Genomic DNA, 17,973 nt, shown 5'->3' with positions numbered 1-17,973 from the left:
TGCCACTGGAGCAGCAGCCTGTTACCCTTACACAGACATCATCATTAATCTGAGTTTACAAAAAAAAAAAAAAAGAAAAAGAAAAGTAATGCAGTAATGTGACATGTCAAAGGTCGAATTCTGTAATCTGGCAAACATGCCAAGTTTCCACCTCTTTGCAATAAGGGGCCAAAAGCTGGTCCTTGTTTTGGCCCTTCCGTAGTTCAACATCAAATCCTCCTTCAAACTACCTTGCAATCAGTTCTTTCTTTCTGACTTCCTTCCTTGCCTACTGATTTCCTTCACAGTCATCACTGACACTTCCCTTGCACTTTTTTAGCTTTCAGATTTCCTCTGAGGACCAAGTAGCTCAAGTACAAGACCCTTATGGTCTAAACTACGCTTCTAGCAGAGTTTTCCAGGCAACCTGTGGCAGTTGGATATACGCCTGGCTGAATCCTAAAGAAAAAACTAACACACCACAATAGGTTAGAGCAATACTGTCTAGTTAAATTTATATCATTTATAAGGTATTTATATGGGCATATATATATACACATTTACTACCCAAATAATAAACACTGACATCTGGAAATACCTGCATCTTTTGTGTTCTGAGGAGGCATAAACTAGTGATTTAACTTAAATGGTTAATATGTAACAAACCATTTGATAATTATAACTGTTTGTCCAACAAAGTTTAAAAAAAAACAAACAAGACTGAAACAGACACCTTCAGCTTGCAGGAAATAGCTGTATGAGTTTCGAGGATGACTTTTTTTTTTTTTTAACCTACTTTCATGGCCCTCCTGTAAAGCAAATATAATTTATTACTAATCCTACAGAAGGAGCCTGAAGTTTTTTCCTCTCTCTCTGCAAAAAGCTGTCTTGTTTGTGCCTCTGCCCTGTAACAAACATGAAGACAAATGAGAAATTTATGCCAAAGTAATAATTCTAAATCTGCTGTTTTGACCTCTAAGCCAAATTTTCTGCATTACATGCCAGTGGCTCAGATAAAACAGTACATTTTTTTTCCTGACAACTGAACCCTGTAATGTATGTGTAGCTCTGCTCAACAAACTGCTTTATCATTTATCTCTGAACATATGTGGTATTGGGAAACAAGGGTGTAGGAAATTTGGCACTACGAGGTATCACACACCCCTCCTCCTCAGACCCTGTTTTCTGTATCAGGGAGCCAACGCACATTTGGACACAAATTCAACTATAAGCAAAATTAGAAATCCCCCCTAAAAGGAGAACAGCAGGACAGCAGATATAAATATCTGGAGCACAATATGCTTTACCTTAATAGGTAATTTTCTGTATTTTATTTATTGGACTGGAGATATTCAGTGTTCCACCAGAGCAGAAATTTTAGGATTGAAATCATGAGCAACCTTGACTTCTCAAAGACAAATTTGCACTGGATGGTGTCCAAGATGAACTCCACTTGACCTCAAAAGCACTGTGTTTCAGCTGGAAACCAGAGTTTCCATATAGGCTGCTCAAGATGTGCTTTGCAGCTAGATAGACAACACCATCCGGACAAATATTTTGTTTCCTAGCAGATAAAATGGTCTCCTCACATTTACTGCAGTGGCACAGATGACAGAAAGCCGGCAGCCCTCTCTGGGTGAACAACAGGGCTGTGTGCCCTTCATCCCCGCAGCAGCTGGGGGACTGGGAAACCACCTCGGTCTTTGAAAAGAGGGAGTCCCCTCGGGTACACTTGCTCCCTGAGTGCAGGGCAGGATGCTGTGTGCCACCCCAAGCACAGTTAAACAGCCGCAACACGAAGAGGCTTTGATGAATCAGAAAGTCAGCCCAGCTTCCCCTTTACAGCACAACAGGCCAGGCAGCAAAGCCCTGCAGCAAGAGACTGCAGGGGCAGTCCGTGCAGGAAACACCCCTCGGAATGGAGGGTTTCTTGTGAGCCTTGCCACTCATAGAGCTGCGTGCACAAGAGGGAAACACCGCTGCTGCAAAGGCCCCCCTCCAGCACTACCCTCCTCCCAGTGCTGGGAATCCCATGCCACCACACACCCTCCTCTCCGTCCATCCGCGTCACCCTGCTGCCCACTGCTGCGTCCACCTTCCACCTTAGTGCGGCCGCTGCCCCAACGGGAACAACTTGAGCCTTCATGAGTCACTACTCTCCTATTTCCCATTCTCAGCCTTTTTCAGACTTTTACCAAATACTTGTGATTTAAGGATGGAACCCTGTTTTCTTCCACAATACGTTCTTGGCTTCCTGAGCTTAACTCCAACATTCCCTCAGAGCATTCCTTACATGAATGTAGAATTACATTCCTTATACATGATAGTAGAATTGTAGAATTAGGCTTTTGATTACGCTCCCATGACTTGCATTCCCCTTTTTTATCTTGTATGGAAATACAGTATTTTCTACTCAGGAAAATATTATTATTGCTCCCCATCCTTTTGGGTTTTTTTTTCCCCTACCATTTTCCCTAGATTTTTTTTTCCTTACTTCCTATTTGAAACCCGTTGCCCCAGCACATCTCCTCAGCATATTTATCAGCTACAGCCAGGGTAAGAGCAAAAATTGACTTCACTTTGCTAAAGTTAGCTTCTTTCCATCCATCTAAGTCACCTGACACCCACACCTTTTTGTCTTGCACTGGAAGTCTTTGGAAAGGGCTTCCTTTTAGAATAAGCAGCAAATAGCGAACAGTGTTGAGCCTTCACAAACCCACCCCATTAGAAATGGGATTAAGCTATTTTTTAACCAAACACAAACACAAACAAACATAAATGGAAGTAACCACTGGTACCTCTGCAACTGCAAGTACCTCTCGCGCTGGTCTCCAAATAAAGAAGGTAAAATCTGTTCTAAAAGGAGGATTGAAAGTGTTTCTTTCTAAAGCACCAGTTGCATGGTAGTAATTTTAGAAATTCAAGACAGCTCGAACGTAGTGCTGGATTATTTTTAACAGGAACTTTGTGTGAAAGGGCAGCTCAGAGACTGCCTGGCCACAGAGGTTGAGAGGTCTCTGAAGCAAAGCCCTGGCTGCAGCCACGAATCCACTCTACAGAAGATTTCAAGTTAATTTACAAGAGAGGACAAAAGAGCAAGTTGTTGACTTCTGAGCCTTTAGGGAGCTGCCACTATGTGCAAACACCACTTTTTCTTTTCAGTTTTCCCGCCTTTGGTCAGTCACCAGTGAAGTGCTCTACTGAAAACATAGGTGAGGCAAGGCAGCTGGTGTTGGACAGCTGGGAAATGAGCACAGTTCAAGGTTCAGCTATTATTAAAAAGTATACACATCTTTCTATATTTACTCCCACTTTACAGCTCCAAATAAAACACATGCAGTCCTGATGAGTTTACAACTCTAAATACAATGCAGGAGAAAACCCCTAAGACTCATCTGGGAAAACCAAACTCATGTATACAAAAGCATCAGATGGATATTTTTTTTCTGCTACCACATATACAGCTATGTTTCTTAAAATATGCTATTAGCCCTAGAGTTAAACATAACAAACCAGGAAAACCACTGTCTTACAATCACAGCTGTGATTTGAAATCAAGCGTGCTGTTCCTCACCCCAGTTCCATCACAGACGTCTTTGAAAAGCTGCTTAGGAGGATCCATACACTGCAGCGTGCTGTACGCTCCAGCAAACTTTAGATGTCGGTCTGACAAGTGGCAAAGAGTCAGTGGGGCCAGCTGGAACTATTTACCCTGCTTCTCAGGCAGATTCCACAGAGGCTCATCATCACTGCTCCCAGCCTGATACCTCTGGCATAATAACCAGCTCCCTCCCTGCAATAACCAGCGAGCAAGCTGGCAGAGACATGCCCCCCGGTCTCTGGGCACAGCTTCATTCCTCCGAAGAAAGAACAAGCAAGATGTGTAACCTGAGTCGTTCTCATCATCATTTGACGCCTTGACTGCAGGTCCCTCAGAAAGGCAAAATGATTTTAGAGTAAAAGTAATGCACACGAAGAAAACACCATCACTGGATCGACTGCGCAGCAGTTCCACCTATAAAGGTGTCTCTGGCACTCGCAGAGCCCACTGCTGGCACCTGCGCCCTGCCTGCACTCACGGCATGGCACCGGCCCGGCAGCTCTCCCTGGGGTCTGCAGACTGAAAGACCAGGATGGCTGTACAGTTTGCCGTGACAAACAACAAACATCCACGTGCTAACTAAGGCATATTCACTGCCACTTTGAAAAAATACTCTTACAAGCAAGAAAATGTGGCTGTAACTGTGAGGCAGAGGAATGAAAACAACCACCCCCCTTACCACGGCCAGCACAATCCAAAATATCTTTTCTACATGCCTTGCAAGAATCCTTTAAAAAACAAACAGAAACCACCACCATCAAGACATACAGCTGCAGCAGACTCCAGCCGGCAGATAATTCAATAACCACCTCCTTTCTTTTCCCCTTTACACCAGAAAAATGTTGAGCCCAAAGAGTGCCCCAGGGGCCCACACCGGGGTACTCACTGCAGGCTCCGCAGGTGAAGCAGCCGTCGTGGTAGAGGTTGCCCATGGCCTGACAAGCCTGGTTTGCTCCATACACCCCCTTGCTGCATTTCACACAGGTGCCTGGAAGAGAGAGGGAGACAAGAAGTCAGAAGCGGGACTCAGTGAGGCAGCTGGGGTCACTGGCCAGGTGACCACACCTGTAATTCAGCATTACTCAGCAGCTTAGGACCCAGCAGTTCACCAAAGCCATAAGATGTACACAACATCGGCGTCACCCACCCTAAGAGATGCTATTAAGAGCAGTCAGGATGGTCATCAGACCGCCACAGCAAAAGCCTTTTGCAAACAAGTAAACTGCACAAGAACAGCCCTGTCTGGCTACAGCGACATCTCCATCCTTCCCCAAAACCTTTATATACATTTAAAACCACTTTTAAGGACCCTCCCAAAAGCTGGGGTGGTAGTAAGTGATACTCAGGGCTGTTCACAGACTGACAGTTTCTGCTATGTATTGCATAAAATAAGCTTGTTGGTTGCAACCAGCGTGAGGAAAACACACCTCTTCACTTAGCCCCTTTAAGTGTATTGATTTCAGACCCTGGTCGCATCTGCTGAAGGCCCTAAGGATTTCCCACCAAAACAGAGCTGGACTACCTGACACCTCCCTCCCTCCCCTCTGTCAGTCACATCTGAACACAGACCCAGTGTAGGCACTACGTACTGACTACATATCCCGCCCAGATGTTCCTCTGGCCTCTTGCAGGACAAGGCAAGAAAAAAGTCAGTTTTAAGGAGAGGACACCCACTGGTGGCAGCAGCCGAGGGGGGCTGATACTCAGGCAGCCCTCGGGGCAAAGGAGAGCCAGGGAAAGCACATACAGCCAGCTTCTGGCTATAAGCTGTCCCAAGTGCAAGTCCAAGCTGCTCCTCACAGCCAGGCTTTTCCGTCAGCACCATCACCTAAACAGCAGGGTCAGCTCCAGAGGAGGGACATGATCACATTTAGCTCTTCAGCTCACTCTCTTGCTGGCACAGCCAAGCTCATTTCCACCAGCGCCCACCCCAGTGTGGGGCTCCAGCCCAAACCCCAAGCCAGACAGAGAGCAAAGGGTGAGGACTTCCACCTCACAAGGAAGCCTCTGCTCTGGGACCCTCCAGGAAGAGACCTGCCTGATGGGGGATGGGAATCGTGGCGATGGGGCAGATGCGCCGTGGTGCGGGTGAAGAAGTGCAGGGAGAAGATTTTAGCACTGCAGGTTCACAAAGGGCGTTGACCTAGGGCCTCTCGAGTCTCACATTTTCATCTAAAACTATTTTACTGAGTTTCACACCCTTGTCAGCATCTGCTAGCAGGACCTGCTCCCTCCACCTTGCAGGGAGAAATGCAGCAAGGCCACCCAAAGCCACTATTAGTGGCTGCGGAGAGAAAGTCCTTGTCCAAGGAAAATGACACATCAAACCAGTTCACTTACTTCAGGCATTACACTGTGATTGCCACAGACTGGTTTTAAAGCAGCATCACCCTTCAACTACCTCGAAACAAGCAAGTTTAAGCCCTGTTTAAGCAAATAAACACAGTTCTACCCAGGACAGACAGTGTGAAGGACAAACAGATGATGTGCTTCTGCCTCTGGTTTGATAGGACCCTGCAGATGTAACTTCATCTCCAGGTCTATCCTTCCACTGCTGCTCAGTCCCATTTACACTGGTTCTTAAACTCCCTGGGGCAGGGACTGTCAGTCACGTCTCGTTCCTACTGGGCCAAGAAGAGGGACAGTATCATCCTGCTGGAGATCCTTAGTCATGCTGCGGTTAACAAAACTTCACATCTTTTGGGACACCGCAAGCTCCACAGTAATTGGAACGGTCTGGTGAAAGTTGGGAAGAAACATGATGCACTTACGACAGTGCTGAAAACTAACTCCCAACTCCAGCAGCACCACACTGGCACTCCCAGGGTGGTTGACAACTCCCTCCTGCAGCTGATAGCTGCAGCTGCCAGTTTTCACACTACGGGGATAAAAACGCTCAGGACCCCTTCGCAGCAGCTCACACACGGCTGCTGAAAAGCAGATACTTCCATTTTCCCAGAGCAGACCTGGCGCTCGGTACTGCAGCTGCCCCTGTGCATTCAACCAGCATACTGAAAGCTGCCCTAGCACTGCTCCAAGCCCCGCTGCACTCACAGCCGGAGTTCACACTGACACAAACCTGGAGACAAGGCTGCAGACAATAATTAGTTACTCTGCTTTGTCCAAATTTGACCCGAGCTGAAATGCTAGCTTGGCCACGGGCCCACTTCAGCACGCAGACTGGCACCAAGTTAGCAAAACTTGCTGGTTCTTTTTGAACAAAGCAGATTTATCTCATTTACTGAAAGAAACATTTAAGAAAGCAAAAGATTAATCATGCAAGCGTTACAAAGCAAAAAAGAAAAGACGAAGATAAGAAAATTCAGCTTTTCAAATAGATATGTTCTCCCAGGAATGAGCACATTCAGCGGCAGCCTGAGGTGCTGCACAATCATCTGACACAAGAGCTAACAGCCACCTCACAAAATTCCAATTTGAACAACAGTGCCAAGCAGAAAGTTTTGAGAGCGCAAAACCTGCCAATTTTGCTGGTCGAAACCTTTCCACAACATCCACCAGGCTTTCCAGATAACCAAGGTATTTATTGCACTGCAAGCGCTGCATTTTCCCCTTCCCCGTGCCAATGAGTGGCTGCTCCAGAAAAAATTCACCAGCGTGCTCTGATTTCCTCCTTTCCAGAAAGCAGCCAGGTGACACTGAATATGGATGAGCAGCAAGAAGAAGCGGGAGGCAGAAGGCACAGCAGCTGACTGCACACACAGTGCACGGTAAAGATGCTGGCAGGAACCCGAAGCTGCTATAAAATACCCTAATGCAAACCCCACGGAGGGCAGAAACTGCCTCTGCTGCCTCCAGTCGATCCCATTTAGGCTCCGGAGCATAGGCACTGCCCCTGTGTTTTCCCCAACGGGACAGGTGACAGTCCAGCCAGGTCCTGCAGGAGCTGCCTGGGCTCCTGCATCCTTACCCAAATTTTCTTCCATCTCCTGCCCCTCGACCACCCCCATCATCCTTCCTCCTTGCTTTCAGTAGGTGCTCCATTTCATCGTGATTAACCCTTCTATATCCACTTCTTTAAATATTTAGGCCCTCAAAACATGAAAACTTAAGTCACGGAATGAAAGGGCTTTTAAAATAAATCAACAATGTTGTCTGCAAAAACTATAATGTGCTAAATTACCCAACTATGTAATAAGCAGTCAAGCTATAAATATTTATAGCTGTGGCAAGGCTGACAACTGAAAAATGGCACTACAGCAAATCTATGTATAGTTTACGTTTTCACTTGTATCTGCTAAATCTTACTGGAAAGCCAATTAAATCTCAGTAGCAATTGGAATTATTCTAGAAATAAGTCTTTGCTTCTTCCAAATATAGTATGATGAAGTATTTTAAGCAACATACTTGAGCCTTCACCTCTGACTCCCAACACACCTGGCCTGAAAGGGGAAAAAAAGGTGGGTTTTATTGACTTTTTCCTTTCTACTTCCCCCCCCCCCCCTCCCCCTTCATTCCCTGCTGCCACAATGATCCTGTTCTTTCGGCTTAGACTGTGCAAGGAAAAACCAGTACCTGTTGCTGAGAGTGGCCAGTCACTGAGCTAGGCAACACATGTGCAAAGCCAGCCTGATGGAAGGCAGCACAGCATGAGCCACATCCAACCCTATCCTGCTGCAAACCAGACTCTGCACCGTGCTCCATGCCAGCTCCAGCGACTATTTCCCGAAACAGTGCTGAGCGTGCTTTCCGCTACCCAGGACACAGAGTTAAAATGTCAGCAGCATCAGTCCAGCTCCACATGCCGCTGACACTAGTCAGCGGTTCTGCGTAATTTTCTTGGCATAGAGCTGCTTTTAGCAAAAACTTCTGTCCTCAGCTCGAAGCAGGGGGATGCCGAGTAGCCACGGCTCAGCAAGATGCCCAATTTCTGCACTCAGGTTACTTTGCTGGAAGTAACAAGCGCTTATGCAAGCGCCGACTGGAGCAGACATCCCCCCTGAAATTATGGCTTTTAACTTCAGACAATGTTATTAAGGCATTATTAAAGAGAAATAAAAGGCTGACAAGCCTGAAGCACCACACATGCACAGCACCGGTAAATCCATGCTCAAGCGCAGCGGCAGAATGGTAGCCAGATCTGGAAAGCGAAAGGGATGGAAATTGCTGATTTCGGCTCAATTTCTGCCGGCAGGGCAGCCGGGCTCCGGACAACAAAGAAATCTCTGTTCCCTTTCGCATCATGTGGCGAGCAACCGCCTGCACTGCAGCTGAGCGCCTGAACAAAGGGACCTTTGGGGCAGAGCTGGGACGGACAACATGCCCTGTAAGGCACTTCCCGGCGCTCACCGTACTCCATCTCGGCACTGCAAACCGGGAGGTGGGCTGCCACTGGGAACAGCCTCAGCTCACAAGATCAAACAGGTCCAATGCAGACCTCATGGGCTGTCAGAAATGAAAGCGAACCCGGTGCTCGGTCTGAAATGCCAATCCCACCCTTAAAGTTCAACAAGTTTATTTCCATTCACTGCTGGACTCAAAGCCTTTAGAGACATTTTTTCCTCTAAGTGTTGCTGTTTCACGCTCACCAGAAGGAGGCTCCGTTATTTGCTATATCCCACTTGCTAAAAATTCAAGGCAAACCATGCTAAACAGCAGCATTTTCTGGGACTGGTCGGTATGGTTTATTTCCACGTGCCAGACATCATCTATCTACAAAGTTGTGGGTTTTCCAGCAGCATCCCCCTTCTCAACATCCAGGACAGCCAAGCTTTCCTACACGTGCTCATGGTTGGGTTTGCTATGCCTGTCACTTAATTTTGGGGAGCCAAATGTGATGGTGTGTTGCTTCAGTGGTGAGATTTCCATGCCAATCTGGTCCCAGATAAGAGTACAGCAGCAGGATGATTCTGCATGTGGCACGGGTCTGCATGTACAGCTAATCCAGAAACAACACTTGGAAGAGTAAGTCTGTCCCACCCTTCCACTTACTCCCATGCAAGCCACATTTCCACAATCAGCTTGACCCTTCTACAACACACAACTTTTTTTTTGCCCTTTCCTTACAGGAGTCTGAATTTATGCTGAAGAACCCCCAGCTGCATTTGGAATAAACGCCCAGAGCCTTTGCGTGTAAAGAATCCGGTATCATCTTTCCTATCTGCCCAGACACGCAGGTGGTTAATTCAGAAGCAGACCCTGATGCCTCTTGGCAGAAGTGGAACCTTCACGAGGGCCCTCCCCGTCAGGGCAGGAAAGGGGAACAAGGTAAGGGGAAAGCTGGCACATGCCTCGTGAAGGTACAGCTTCGGCATTTCCAACCCACCTATTCATTGCAGGAGAACCAAGCACTCCACCTGCACACACATTTTTCAAAGACTGAGCACTGAGAAAAGATTTCATCCTGTCATACCTAATGAGACGCTCAGTTCTTCACGTTTTACCTCAGACCTCCTCCAGAACCTGATGCCGTCTCCCTGCGGCTCACCTTAACCAAGCCACTTCTCCATCAAACTAAATCAGACACATTGTGTGCCTCACTGTGCCGTTATCCAATACTGCGCAATCACTCTTGCCAGACAGCTGATTTCAAGGAGATACGGAGGCCCATGTGGGATCCAGTGCTTGGAAAACCTGGCAGTTTGGTCCCATTCACCACTGGGCAACTGGGTCATCACTCAATGGCAGCAAAGACGTACAGGTACTCCCTGCCCAAAGAACCACAAAGCAGGTAAATGCAATTTTTCTGTACTGTTTTTGCATGCCACATTCTTGACCTCTGACTTTGCTGTAGACAGTCACGTACACACTGCCAGCAACGTACAAAAATGCCATCAAACTCACACCAGTGACATTTTAAGTACCCTATAGCAATGTCAGACACTATGTTAACTCCAGTGCCACATGAATGAGGCTCCTTATTCCTTTCAGTCTCCCCTGCCACAGTATCCTGGCTGAAAGGCCTATTGCTACTTTGCCTCAACTCCTTCCATTTTTTTTCCTTTTTGTAGATTTGTCCTTAGCTTGCAAACCCAGCTGAGCTCCCAAGAGGAAGGGAGGAGAAGTGCATACTGCTGTAATCTTGAAGAGCCATATCCCTGACACATACTTACTTGCTTCGTTCCTTGCAGTGAGATAAGCTTTGCAATCTGCACACACCCACTAGTCCACATGCCACAATCTTTCCAGCTTTTCTCATTCCACCAGGACCCACCTTGCCCTGCCACCTCTCCCTCCTCTCTGCTACAGGCTGGCATCTCCTTCCAGCTGTGGTGTTCTCCCGGGGACAGGCAGTGGGGGATGCCTGCACTCATTCCCAGTGGAAACCACACCATTACCATCAAGCACGTACAAAACAAACCTCAGAAAAACTTTCATTTTAACCAGAAATTCTCCACTTGGCAGCCCTGGAATTACCCTTGTTGCCACCAAAGCATCCTGGTGCACCAGCAAGGTTTGGTAAAGTCTGCACATGTGTACAGGCTTGAAGTTAAACAAATTGTGGTTTTGGCAGTGGTAAAACATTAGTGTTTTCACTAGGCACAAGACTTTGGAACAGCACTGCTGGCCTCCAAGCTGGTGACACCGATTCAGAGGCGCTGGGGTTCCAGGTCTTCACAGGGTTCAGCCATTTGGTTACTCCTCTGTTTCTGCCACGGGGAAAAGAAATCTGCAGACTTCGCTGTGAAATCTTCTCTGCCTGACTGCTGGGAAGCATCCCAGTATTTTGCTGCATAACGAGACACCTGGCGCGCTCCTAAAATACCTGTAGCTTATCAGCTCTGCTTAAAATAATAAGGAAGCCAAAATGCAACACCTAAAAAATACTTATAACTAGAAAACTATTTATAAAAATGGTTTTAGAAAAAGATCTTGGTAAGGGTGTAGACGGTCTTCATCAGACAGAGATTTCCATCTAGCTATATGAAATAAGCCCTGGTGAAACCACAATGCTACATGTTACACCTCTAAAAGCATCCACCTGCGCTTGCAGACCAAGGAACGGTGTGGTACCACAGGCACTGCTAAAACAAACGGTAAAACCTCGCTGCAGACCCTGGCACCTCTCAGCCAGGCCTCTCCCCTACCAAGTCACTTTCAGACAGTGCAGGCAGATGCTCGCTTTGCTTGTGCACCTGCCTGGCTCTCACCTGAAAACTCACCCAGCACCAGTCCTTGGGATGGTGGTGCCTCACCTAACCCACCTGCCTTGCACTGGGTGGTGCTGGCGGAGCAGTTGCAACTCCCCCATTCCCTCCTGTTTAGTTAAAATTCCTGTTTGCCAAGTGGAAATGAAGGCTGGTGCATCCAAAGGAACACCACAGAAGATCAGTGGGATTCAGGCACCTCACTCCTGGGTGTTCCCTGGAAACAGTACACCAAAAACATGAATACGACCTAAGCTGGCTTTCAGCGACACCACGCAGGGACATGGGGCCCCTTCTCTGCTGCGTGAGAACCAGCCTCTCCAGGAGCAATTTCAGGATTTCCCTCCCCAAGCTTAAGACCTGGGTGATACCTGAGACTCCCTACTTCCTCCTCGACAGCCCACATAAATCAAGTCAGCGCTTCAAAAGCACTCTTGGATAACCCAAATTCTTCCAGAGACACGTGTGGCTCATGCTGCTCACACATAGGCCGCTATTAATAAAAATAATAATTCTTGGCTTTGTTTGCTTCTTTCCTTTCACTTACACATACTCTGAGCAGACAGAAGTATTTTGTACAGCAAGCTAGTGCTGACAGATAACGAGAACCAGCCTGTTACTCCTCAGCAGAGCAGCCTACCTATTTTGCACCTAGCCCCAAGCTTACCCTTTCCTGGTCTTTCATTTACAAACACTCATTGTCACAAAGCAAAGTAAAAAGCAGCTCCTTTACTGTGATCAGAATTAAAAGTTCATGATAGGTATCTGGTCCAGACTGAAGGACTGTATGTTACCAAGATGGACAGACCTGTCTTAAAAAAAAATAATCCCCCTGTTACAAAAGCAGCACTCAAAATTAAGAGAGATGAAAGTATTTTAGATAAAACAATTTGGTCATTTGCACTTCAGTCCTGGTTTTGTTTCCTGGCTCAGATGTACTGTAAAGCTGCTGCATTAGACTTCCCTTTGCTGGGGAAAAGTCTGCAACAAAACAAACTGTTGATCATTTTTATCACTACTGCATAAAATAATTTGTTTTCCATCCTAAAGTTTGCTAGCTTGAGGGTAGGGCATAGCAAAGATAGAATCAGATGATCTGCTAGGTTTTTTGTTCCTCCAAAGGAAGTAAGGTAATTGCGAAAAAACGAAAACAAAAGTGAGAAAACAAGGGGGAGGAGGCCCAGAATTAAAATACCTTGGTACTTGCCCTTGGTACTTGCCCCGTCCTGCTCCTCCACAGGGCAGATCTGCTGAGCCTTCCCCCCCAGAGTTCAGGCTCCACAAAACTTTCCTTCTTCCTCTGCCGTGAGTACTACATCATTTCATTTTTCCCTCTCCCTCTCCTCCTTCCCGAATTTCTAAGACACTACATCCTGGTGTAAAACCTCCTGTCGGGAGGATGTCAAAAGACCACAACAACACCAGGGATCAGGCAGCCTCCATCCCTCCTCCCTCCCTGGGGCTCACCAATAACTCGGCCGCCTGACCAGCAGGACTCTGTGCTGCCAGAATTACTCCTGCTTCACTACCAATTTTTCACAGGATGAAAGCTTCCCCCTGGCGCTACCCCTCATTTTGTGACAAAACTGCAAAAATCTGACCACCTACTAGGTCCTTCGGCTTTCTCATCCCATCCCCATGCGCATTTTGGACACGGTATGATCCAGCTGATTTACTTGCATCATGAGGAGAAGACGCATGCAGTGGGGTCTGTTGAAGAGACCTCCAACATGTCTCCAGTGGAGCTGAATGCCACCTCCAGCAAAATACTCCCACTTTTGAGCACCACCTCCCAGGAGACTGTTGTCCCAACTCCATCTTTGTTACCATGGTGCTCCTTGTCACGGCACTAAAGCCCCCCTCACCCCTGAGACAAGGCTCCCTGAGCTCATTCAAACCACATGCTGCCCGCGTGGGACAGAAAGCACCAAAACATGTTTCCAGGCCAAAACGCTCCAAGTACAGCAACTCAACACATCACTTTTCTGTGACAGAAGAAAAACACATCTGCCCTGCCACAAGGCTGAATCCAGCCTCAGATATTAAGGTAAACATCCCAGCACAGCCCTCTGCAGGCAAGTGCCACTGCCTGATGCCAAGAAACACATTTTGTTACGCAATTTGCAACTGAGCACTCAGTGGTCCCTCCAGCTGCGTCCCCAAAGACTGGTGTGAAAGCCATGGCTGCTCCTGTGTGCACAGACCACCGCCGAGCCACCCAACCTCACCAGACAGGACCCTGTGCAATGGCACCTGCGCAGCCTCAGATGCAAACTGTTCCTCTGCACCAGGCTGAGGAGTTTATTCTGCCCCCACTTCTACTTCTGTGACAGTGGGTCTATAATCGTGAGGAAAAGCCATACGCTAGACCTGCTCCGTCATTCATTAAATTAACTGTGGAGTTCTCAGCCTTCCCAGCAACTTCCAAGTTTCCTTCTCCCACAAGCTGAACTCTCTCACCCGCTATTAAATTGCAAAGTGGCACAGTAGGGAAAGGTAACACTTGATTTGCCCCTGACCTTCTGCCATCCTGGAGTAGTAAATCAGTTTAATCCAGCAGGACACTTAATATTCTTATTGGGAGATCCTCACATGTAAGCGGTCCTTTTTCACTGTCAAGCACCAGCAATAACCTCTGGGTCTGGACTACTTGCAGACCCCAGATTTAGGGAGGAATGTGCCTTCCACCTCCCATGCTGCCTTCAGGATACACCGATCCTCTCACAGCTGATGAGGACCTGCCCCTGGGGGTGGGGAGGGAAATCCTGGAGAGTCTGAGAAACCACCACCCCTTTCATCCCCAAACAACTCCTCTTCGAGGGACCCCACAAGCATGCCCGGCCATGCCCACCTCCATGGAGGGTACCAGCAAGTCTCCCCTGAGCTCTGTACCCTTCTCTGCGCCCGCAGCGTACGCAGGCGTGACTCCTCTGCACGCTGACGGCTGCCTTCCTACCCACACGTGGTCAGGCAGCGTGCTTTTAAGACACAGAGAACCAGAAGTACTGTCAAGAAAAGTTAGGTGCCTCCCTGCAGGCAACGAAGGGCACTTCAAAAGACACTGCTCCAGCTTCTTCTCAGCGCTGCCCCCTACAAAGCTGTTAAACTACCTTCACCTTAAAATTTCATAGGATTAAAGAAAAAAAGCATTGCAGGCAGAAGAACCTCCCGCGCCCAATAAATGCAAGTTAAATAACAAGCCAGCCAGCAACTGAAAAAGCACAACCAAGCGGGCGTATGGGCGGACACAACCCTGCAGGTGCAAACCCTGCAGCGACCCTTCGCAAGGAACCCTCTCCACACAGCCTGGCAGACTGCCTCCTTACCAAAGTAATCGGCCTTTGGGCGAGCGTCCATCTCCTGCTCCAGGCGCTGGGTCAGCGCCTCCAGCTTCAGCTCGGCCACCGAGGGCCCCTGCTCCGGCTGCGGGAGGAGGGTCTGGCAGGGCAGCTTCACCTTTGCCGTGCCGGAGCCCTCCGGGTGCCCAGCATCTGGCCGCACGGTGCTCGCACCCTCCGGGAAGAGCGGCGGCGGAGCGTGCGGGGCATGCGGCGCATCCGGAGCCGCCGGCCCGCGCGAGGCCAGGCGCGAGGAGCCCGGCTCGGGGCTCGCGCTGCCACCGTTGGGCCGGTGGTTGTGACCGTGGGCCACCAAGGGGCCGGCCGGGCCGGGGCAGGCGGCGGCGTGCTGGCAGTCCGCGCCGGGGGTGGCGAGCGCGGAGCTCGGGGGGAAGGCCGGCGGGACGCCCCGGTACCAGGGCTGGCTGCCCTCCCCGCCGGCCCCGGGGGCGCCGGGCTCGGCCGGGCCCGAACACCCGCGCGCGGGCTGCGCCGAGGGGGCCGAGAAGGAGGCGGACCTGTGCTGCGGCGGGGCGCCGGGGGCGCCCTCCTCCGGCCCCGCCGGGGGGCTCCGGGCGTGCGAGAAGGAGGAGGACCGCTGCCCGGCCGCCGTCGGGTCACGGCCGCCGCCGCCCCGCCTGGCCTCGCCGCCGTTCTCCTGCCCGCCGCGGCCGGCCCGGGGGTCGCCGGGGCTGCCGGCCCGCTGCTCCCCGCGGCCGGCGCCGGGCCGTGAGCCCCCCGCCCGGGGGGCCCTGTCGGGCTCCGCTTCCCAGCCGCGGCGCCCAGCCTGGCCGCCCGGGGCCTCGGCGCGCTCCCCGCCGTCGCACGGCCTGAGGCGCGGCCCCTCGGCGGCGGCGGGGGGCGGCTTGGCTCCCCGTGCCGCCGGCGGGCTGGGCCGGGGCGCGCCGAGGGCAGCCCCTCCGTTCAGGGCGGCCATCAGCATCTCCTCCTGCTGCTGCTGCTGCTGCTGCTGAAGGTGGATCTTGGCCATTTTGGTGGCGAAGACCCGCCTGGTCTCCTCAAACTCGGGGTTGTTGCCGGCAGCTTTGTCCACCCGAAAGAGACCGTCCTTGGAGGCCTCGTACATGTTGAGGTCTTCAATGAACTTGCTGGCTTCCAGACCCAGATCGTCGTACTTATCCATCCCGCCCGGCTTGGCGGGCTGGCCCCCGCCGTCCCGCTCCTGCCGCTGCCGCTCCCCGCCGGGCTCGGGCCACTGCCGGCACCGCCGGCCGCTCCGTCCCGCCGCGCCGCCGCGCTCCCGCCGCGCCCGTCCCCGACGGGGGCGGGACAGGGGGAGGGGGCGGGGCCAGGAGGCGGGGATGGGGCACGGCCCCGCCCCCGCCGCCGCGCCGCGCGTGGCGGCCGCCCGTCACCGGTCCGACGCGATGGCGTCTGCGGGCGATGGGATGAGGTCACGTGTGGGGGCGAAGACGTAAGGCGCGCAAGGAGCGCGCGGGGCGGGCGGGCCGGGTGGGGGAGGGGTGTTATTCCCCACGTCGCTCGCCCGCTACGGGCCGTTGAGGAACCGCCACAGCGGCCTGAAACCCCGGGGCAAAACCCTTGCGAAAGCTCGCACCCACTCGTGGTGAAAAAACAGCCCCCTCCCCCCCAAAAATACCCACCCCCACAAAACAACAACCTGTTGGGAAAACTAATTCTGTAACTGTTGCGCCAATTAATCTTCATCATATGAATTTAGTTAATATGGATGTGTTTTACGTCGTATTACATGCACAGCCGTGGCTGCATGCCTGTGCTGCAGAGAGCATGAGGAGAGGACCCCAACTCGGTGCAAGGAGGACAGCCCCCACCCTGGGGAGTACAGGGCACCCCTGGGTGCTCCAGGGAACACCCCAACCCCGCCAGTGCCTTTGTGACACCCCCCCCACCCCCCAACACCCCCCAACACCCCCACACACACACTATGTAGCATCACAGACAGTAACCGCAGCAAGATCAGTGCCGGGGACGTTCAGATCTAGGAGGACACAGATGGGTGACGACATCCTAAGGTGATAGCTGCTTCGGAAGGTGGCCGCATGCGCGTTACACAGCCACCAGCCCAATCCTGTGCTCCGGGGGTGCTGGGGGGTGTCAGAACTGCGTGTAACGCCACCTTCGTGGGTGTTAATACTTACCGGTGTGATGCTATACCTCGCATCCCAGCCCCTCTCCTCCATCAGCACGGTCCAGGTGTGGAATTTCTATGGCAAAACGCAGCTGGGGGTGCCCGGAGGTGGGGGGCTGCGGCAGGGTCTCTGCTGGGCTGGGGGCAGAGGGAGCCGTGGCACCTCTGAGGGAAGTGACCGGTGCGGTTGATCCTACGGGCCCAGGCGTGTCCCCTGCGCTCCCGGGGCTTGTTTTAATTCCCCAGGCTCCAGTAGGTAAGGCCAGATGTTAAGGAACCTGAGGATTTGCTGCCTTTAATAATCACAAACTGGGCTGTGACAAAACCATGGCAGAAACCAAAGCCATGGCAGAAACCAAAGCCATGGCAGAAGCCAAAGCCATGCCCTCCCCTCTTTGACCAGTCCCTTACAAAAGTGCTTCTGAGCAACGGGGGCCAGATCTAAAATGGCCTGCCTCCTCCAGCGAGCTTCGGCCCGATGTGCTTAAAGATCACAGCACTGGGAGCCCCTGGAAAAGGTTCCTGTCTTCTCCCAAAGCAACTTCCAAACCGGTTTGGAGCCTCCAAGTAGGCTCCTGGAGGGGACCAGCTCCAGGAGGCATCTCTGCAGCAGCAGCCTGAGGCTCCAGCCTGAGCCGAGGAGCTAGCGGCCTTCACAGAAGTTAGCCCAGCAGGAGACTGGGTTAGATAAGGGGTTTTTTGGTTTGCAGGGAAGGCAGGTGGGTGGGAATGCCAGGCACAGCAGTGGAGCTCCTCCAGTCCCCAGGAGCCAGGGAAGGGGGACCCTGGCATGTGCTGCCCCTAACCACAGCCTGCTGA

General features: G+C 51.1%; 1 protein-coding gene across 1 annotated transcript in view; it reads right to left on the bottom strand.

Moving 5' to 3' along the window:
- Positions 1 to 16,401, bottom strand: part of LIMD1 (LIM domain containing 1) — a 35,691-nt gene extending 19,290 nt beyond the window's left edge. Inside the window, exons 1-2 of the mRNA XM_027793596.2 lie at positions 15,012 to 16,401; positions 4,467 to 4,568 (exon numbers count right to left, since the gene is read on the bottom strand). Of these exons, the coding sequence (XP_027649397.2) occupies positions 4,467 to 4,568; positions 15,012 to 16,167 (1,258 nt within the window). The 5' untranslated portion in view covers positions 16,168 to 16,401. The remainder of the gene's footprint in view (positions 1 to 4,466; positions 4,569 to 15,011) is intronic.
- Positions 16,402 to 17,973: the final 1,572 nt, after the last annotated feature.

The sequence above is a fragment of the Falco peregrinus genome, chromosome 5, assembly GCF_023634155.1.
Source record: "Falco peregrinus isolate bFalPer1 chromosome 5, bFalPer1.pri, whole genome shotgun sequence".
In the NCBI taxonomy this organism is placed as follows: Eukaryota; Metazoa; Chordata; class Aves; order Falconiformes; family Falconidae; genus Falco; species Falco peregrinus.
This window is presented reverse-complemented; position numbering and strand designations above follow the sequence as displayed.